The 6,550-nt window shown below is 49.1% G+C and overlaps 1 protein-coding gene across 1 annotated transcript; it reads left to right on the top strand.

Annotated features, from left to right (window-relative positions):
• The first annotated feature begins 2,147 nt into the window (after window positions 1–2,147).
• On the top strand, window positions 2,148–5,404 carry SPINK4 (serine peptidase inhibitor Kazal type 4). Its single transcript, XM_064140742.1, has 4 exons — window positions 2,148–2,211; window positions 3,109–3,143; window positions 3,459–3,571; window positions 5,316–5,404. The coding sequence occupies exons 1-4, from the start codon at window positions 2,148–2,150 to the stop codon at window positions 5,368–5,370; spliced, it is 267 nt and encodes an 88-aa protein (XP_063996812.1). The 3' UTR covers window positions 5,371–5,404.
• Window positions 5,405–6,550: the final 1,146 nt, after the last annotated feature.

The raw sequence follows: 6,550 nt of genomic DNA, 5'->3' as shown, positions 1-6,550 counted from the left end.
CCCATATGCCCCTGGTCACAGGGGATTCTCACCAAGCTGTTCCCTCTTGTCATAGATGGGCCAAATGTGTACCTTTCTAAGCCTCAGGAAAGACTGCAGGTAAGAAATGTCCTGAGCATCATCCTGGTCAGATCCTTAGCATGTGCAAATGTGCATGCTATGGGTGTCTGGAACTCTCTCAGCTTGCTAGTAGCTTCTGTAGGACACCTATTCTCTACCTGCTCCTTGTGCACACAGCACCTCCTACCCACTCCCAGGGTAAGGGAGACCCTCTGTCACTTCTGGCCCAGACTTCATCTCATCAAGTCTATCCGAAAGGAGCTTTTAAGTCAACACAACATCAGCCTTCTGCCCAGTGGTCCTTTTCTCCATACCACACCCTCCACCAGTTGATTTTGATTCACCAAAGCAAAAAGGAGACAGATGTGGAAAATTCAGCTTCTCAGAAAGAGGTGATGAGGATGCTCATGTGGAAAGACTGATTCTGAGCATCCTTGTGGACAAAGCAGCTGAGATCTTCTGTGTGGTGATGCTTGTTGAGAGGCTCTTCACTGAAAATTTGTTATCTTGGTATGGATGACCGCTGTCCTTTCTGTGTCCTCCATGCTATATGTGCCACCTTTGGGTATTAAAACTGGGCATCTATGCATACAGCGCCCTTCCATCACACTCAGCCTTATCAAGAAGATAATTTTGCTCTGTCAGTCTCAGGTGCAACTATTCAACTCAGCAAGCTGGAGGTTAAACCAAGGTATTAAACCACCCATGATGATGAGTAGAGCAGCACAGGCAGAAGATGTAGCTGATGCATCCTACTCACACTCAGCTGACTTTCCCCCCCCCAACCCCTCTGCACCACTCAGCAATGAGATGGGTTTTCCACAGCATGCTGGTAGGCCTCCTGTGTGTTTGATGCCCCTCTTGGGGTCTTGCCCAGTGTTGTCAGGCAAGTATCCACCTGGACATGTCTCATAGAATCACAGAATGGCTCGAGTTCACAGGATCACAGGATGTCAGGGGTTGGAAAAGACTCAAAGAGATCACTGAGTCCAACCCCCCTGCCAGAGCAGGACAATAATCTAGCTCAGGTCACAGAAGAACGCATCCAGATGGACCATGAAAGTCTTCAGAGAAGGAGACTCCACATCCTCTGTGGGGAGCCTGCTCCAGTGCTTTGTAACCCTTATAGTAAAGACATTCCCTCTTGTGTTGAGGTGGAACCTCCTGTGCTGCAGCTTACATACATTGCTCCTTGTCCTATCACAGGAAGCAAGGGAGGAGAGCCTGTCCCCACCCATCCTGACACGCAGCCTTCAGATATTTATAAAAATGTATTAAATCCCTTCTCAATCTTCTCTTCTTCAGACTCAACAGCCCCAGGTCCCTCAGCCTCTCCTCATCAGGCAGTGCTCCAGTCCCCTAACGATCTTTGTAGCCCTCTGCTGGACCCTCTCCAGCAGATCACTGCCCCTCTTAAACTAGAGAGCCCAAAACTGAATGCAGGAAGGGTACTCAAAGATCATCTAGTTCCAACCCCCCTGACATGGGCAGGAATACCTCCTACCAGACCAGGTTGCTCAAAGCCTCATCCAGACTGGTCTTCCAGGGATGAGGCATCCGCATCTTCTCTGGGCAACCTGTTCCAGTGTTTCACCACCCTCACAGTAAAGAATTTCTTCCTAAAGTCCAATCTCAATCTACCCTGTTCTGGTTTAAAACCATTGCCTCTTGTCCTATCATCACAGGCCCTTATAAAAAACACAGAATCACAGAACTACAGATCATCCAGACCAACCTCCCTGCCAGAGCAGGATCACCTATACCAGATAACACAGGAATGCCTTCAGGCAGATTTTTCATATCTCCAGATATTAAAACTGCCCAACCTAGACTACAGTGCACAGGGATTATAAAGCAGCCTCCAGTGTCAGCACCTAGAGCTGGCAAGTGGCACTGATGAGACTTATGAGCTGCATGAGAATGCCCAAGTGATCCCTCAGGGAGCACAGTCCAGCTGTTCCCACCAGGGATCAAAAGCTGCTCAAAATGCTGCTTTTCCCAGCACTGCTGAGATAAGCTGGGGCCCTCCTCCATAAAGCCAGCCACGAGCAGAGCACAGTGCACAAGTGCATGCACCTGACGTGGCCATGCCTGCGAAGGAGCTGCCAATGGTGCTGGTGGCTGCACTAGTGACTCTGGTCGCTGCTTGTGGTAAGCTGATGGGCTGGGAACTATGGAGGGACCAGAAATGGGTGGGAGGGTGGAAGGACACAGAAATTGTGGTTTGGAGAGGAGGTAAGGAAGACAAACAAAAAGTGTGGCAGCACGGTGGAGAAGGGCTGGAGCAAGCATGTCATGTCTTACTAGCAGTTTGGGGCAAGGGTTACAGGCTGGACTCCAGAGAGGGATGGGACACTGGACAGCCCACAATGCAAATGGGAACCAGGATCTAGGAGGACAACACATACAGTGGGATGGCAGCTACTTCCTGCCTCCATGAAGACCTACAAGTCCTTGCAAGAGAACTATGTGCTCAATATGGTCAGCTGTTTGTAGGTTCTGGAAAACCTGTGCCACCTGGGTGTACTTAGTGGTGGTCCTGAAGCAGCCTCCCAGGACATTTGTGCACTGTACAGATGAGCTGTGAACTGTGGCTTCTGCTCTGCCTGACTGCAGAAGTGGAACCTACCCAGTGCGGCTCTCATGAGGGTAGCTTTTGTTTGGCTGTGTACCATCATCCAGCCTCTGAAGATACTACAGATGCCCAAGCAGCAATACATGGGTTCACATTTCTGTCTTGGATGCTCTGTGGAGCTTCTGGTTCAGAGAATGGAAGAAAAGGCTGTCAAAAGAGACTGGGAGGTAGGAACAGGTGTTTCCAGCTTTGTCCTAGCTGGCTCAGCTGTGGATGGAAGGCTGTGCTGCTGAGATGTTTGAGAAGGTAGTGTGCTGCAGACTGATCCTCCCTCACAAAACCCACACAGCTGATCCGGGTCCTGAGTGGAACCTGCACAACCCTGCCTTCCTTTTGGTTTGGATATAACCCTCTGTTGATGCCTCATGTTCCTGCCACCGGTGCCACACTCACAAATCTCTGCTCTGTTTTAGGGACAGAGCTGAATGAAAAGAATGGCCTGAGAAGGGTAAGAGGTTCCTGGGTTTCCTTGTTTATGGCCTGAGACAGGATTAAGTGCCTGGCATGCTTGGGACAAAGGCTACTCCCAGTAACCATACTCAGCCTCACCAGTACTGGTGCTCCACCATCAGATCTTCATCAAAGCCTGGGTTGTGAGTGCTACTTAAAGATGTTGTAGTCTCTGTTTCCTGCTTTCCTGCTCTGTGTGCACCACCTGGGAAACAGGTCACCAGAGGCACTTGTTCCTGCCCAGGTGCTGTGTGAGGAAGAGATGGGTGGTGCTGCTGACACTGAAATACGTCCTGCTGTTTCTGTTTTCCAGCCGGTGTGTGGAGACCTGATCCATCTGCAGGCCTGCCCCCTCCTGTACTTGCCTGTCTGTGGGACTGATGGAAACACCTACACCAATGAATGTCAGCTCTGCGTGGAGCAAATGTAAGCTCATGCCCTTGGCAGAGACCTCCAGGGGTCTAATTTGGGGCATCTGAAGCCAAGCACTTGTTATCCATGCTCATGTGTTTCATTCCTGCTAGCAAAGTGGAATAGGAATTTTTATGTCAGCTGAGCCAGATACACGGCTGTGAAGCCTGTGAGTTTCACCTTTCTGTGCTGGCAGTACCCAGGGATAGGTGCAGGCACGCCCCCAAGCACTTGCCTGCATGTTCCCGTCTGGTACTTGACATCATGTCTAGCGGCTGCGGTGCAGCTGCAGGCTGAGGGATTTAGCTCATTGTGTTGTTGAAGGACTAATCCCTCAGAAGAGCTGAATATTCATCTGTTGGATCAGTTTACTAAACCAGACCACCCCGCGGCTGCAGGATCAGCATATCCAAAAGGTGGGGTCAGGAGTCTGTGGCTGGGACACTCTCCAACATTAGTGCCTGCAAGCTGGCAACAAACCAGATGCCTTGTAGAGGATGTTGCCTGGCACTGGAGAGAGGAGATTTGCACTTAGATGAGCATAAAGGTTGATTAGGCATCTAGTCTGGACAGTCAAATAGCACCACTGAGTTCTTCAAAGAGACTTTTGGGAAATGCAGATGCACAATTATTTGCCTCAGTCCTCTTTTGACAGAGTTTTAAACCAAAGGTAGCATCACAAACCTGAAAATTAGGGCAACAAAGACCTCACGAGAAGCACAAGGGTTGCTTTGGGGCAGTGATTTTTATCCAGGCTGGGAAGTGGCTCTCTGAGCAGAGGCTCCTGCTAGAAAGGGACAAAGGGTGAAGATCAGGTTTGGCAGAGGTCAGTGGTGAAATTGCATGGCAACTGACACCACCTGTGCGCTGGGCTGCAGAAGGAATAGTTTGTCAAGGGAAGCTGTGAGGAAGTGCAGAGCTGTTGCACTCAGCTAATCTGGGAAAGAGAAGGCTTGGAGGATCTCGCAACAGTCTATGGTTACAATGAGATGGAGTCACACCCTCCTCAGTGGTGGCAGGTGATGCAACATGGGGCAACAGACAGAAGCAGCAGACACAGAAAGTACAGGCTGCACGCAGGGGAAGCATCGTCCCCAGGAAGGTGGTGCATCATGGATGTAGTGGGGTGTTGCCATCCTTTTTTGAAGGCAAGTGTGGAGTACAGATAGAACACATGTCTCCTGAGCCAACCTTGCTATTGAGGAAGCTGATTTTTTCTTACTTAATTTTATGATTTTATGTTCAGCACTCAAGAAGATTCTGAATTCTGCTAACACAATGCTGTATTTTTTTGTTTGAGTGAAGAACAGAATTTTTTACTCTGAGGCTGCTAGAGCACTGAACCAGGCTGCCCAGAGAGGTTGTAGAGTCTCCTTCTCTGGAGTCAATCAAAACCCATTCTGTGCAACCCACTCTAGGTGGTCCTGTTCTGGCAAGGGGATCGGACTAGGTGATGCCCGAACCCCTAGCATTCTGTGATTCTGTGGCTTACACAGAGCCATGGCCACCATAACCTCCCTCTGGGGACAGCCCTGCTGTGAGCAAGCTAGGCTGGAGACCCACCATCAGTGTTGTGCACCCAGGGAGAGGATATTTGTGGGCCAAAGTGGCCTACAGCCACCTCAGCTTTTTAGACAGGAAAACGAGCAAGCCAATTTTATAATGATCAGCTCTGTTCCATGAGCTGGACAGGAGCCAAAGTATGACTGGGGAGAATGTTTTGACCTTTTTCCCATTTTATTTCCCTGTGTTATTCTAGGAAATCCAAACAAGATATCCAGATTTTGAGAGATGGGGAATGCCAACACATATGAGCTTTCTGATAGCTTCCCTCAGCCTAGAACCAGGTGATTAATTGATCCTGCGTGCTCCATACTGATGGCACATTTAGGTTAGCCATGGTGAACAATAAAATGATGTGCACAGGCTTATTTCAATAGCAGGATTTGTTGTCTTGGGTTTTTGTGTTGTTGTCGTTGGTTTGGTTTGGTTTAATGCAAGGCTGAGGGAAAAGAGGCATGAACCAATTCCCAGAAAGGGCTATTAAAAGCCTGCAGTCAAAACATTCGTCTCAAATCCATCTCACAAACCAGGGCTCTGCACTGTGACTGTTACTTCACCCACATTCCTGTGAGAAAGGCCACATGGGAGCAGCAAGAAACACAAATATCTTGGTGAAGAAGGTACTGAATATGTACTTTTTTTTCCCTATAGGAGGCTATTTAATGAAGGGAAGGTTTTTTTCAGCATGGGAAAAGACAACTTCCTATGCTCCTAGTAGGCACCACTACTTCCAGAGCTGATGTAACCTGGAAATAGTCACATCCACATTTCTCATATGAGATGTTACTCAGCTTTTTATCCAGGTACCTATCCCAATAGTAATCAGCCCATGTAACACATGAAAAGAGTCCAGGTGGAGACCCTGAATGCAAGGACCCTGGATCTCTGCTCCAGAACTTGAAGACAACCTCCAAACAGAACTGATTACCCAGAATTGCTCTCCAGGAACTGCAGGTTACCAGCTGGTTCCCCAGTTTAAGGTGTAGGTTGCTCCTGGTGTCAGGGCCACCTTTGGGATGGTGGCAGGGCAGACTCCAATCAAGGTAACAGTGTGCATCAGCATTCCTTGAGGGTCCCTTGACTCTTTTGTCTCCCACTTCTACCATGTGGGACACGACTCACCTTTCATGAAATACCTCTGAGGCTACACAACCAAAGCATTCAAAGGTCTCAATTTGCTTGCATTGGCTAACCCAGGACTTGCCTCCTGAATTCAGTTCAGTCCTGCACCACGTGTTGCACTTCTACAGAACGACTGATTGAGGTCTCTGATCAGCTTTGGAAAGCACTTTAGTGTGAATGGAAACTCTCCAAGGACAGCTGCTGTGATCATACACAGGGGATCATGCCGCTCTGACTTGCCGCTCTACACGCAGCCCATGTGCAGGCCTCCGGGTAACAGTCTCGGATGCATCACACAGTTAAGTGAGT

This window comes from Pogoniulus pusillus, chromosome Z (genome assembly GCF_015220805.1).
Source record: "Pogoniulus pusillus isolate bPogPus1 chromosome Z, bPogPus1.pri, whole genome shotgun sequence".
Taxonomy (NCBI): domain Eukaryota; kingdom Metazoa; phylum Chordata; class Aves; order Piciformes; family Lybiidae; genus Pogoniulus; species Pogoniulus pusillus.
The sequence above is the reverse complement of the archived record's forward strand: the minus strand, read 5'-3'. Positions and strand labels throughout refer to the sequence as shown.

Bases quoted from the DNA above. Each gene is read 5' to 3' on its own strand.
- SPINK4 (XM_064140742.1), top strand. From the start codon at position 2,148: ATGCCTGCGAAGGAGCTGCCAATGGTGCTGGTGGCTGCACTAGTGACT. The intron at 3,144-3,458 runs GTAAGAGGTTCC...TCTGTTTTCCAG, and splicing joins AAAAGAATGGCCTGAGAAGG to CCGGTGTGTGGAGACCTGAT. The intron at 3,572-5,315 runs GTAAGCTCATGC...GTGTTATTCTAG, and splicing joins CAGCTCTGCGTGGAGCAAAT to GAAATCCAAACAAGATATCC.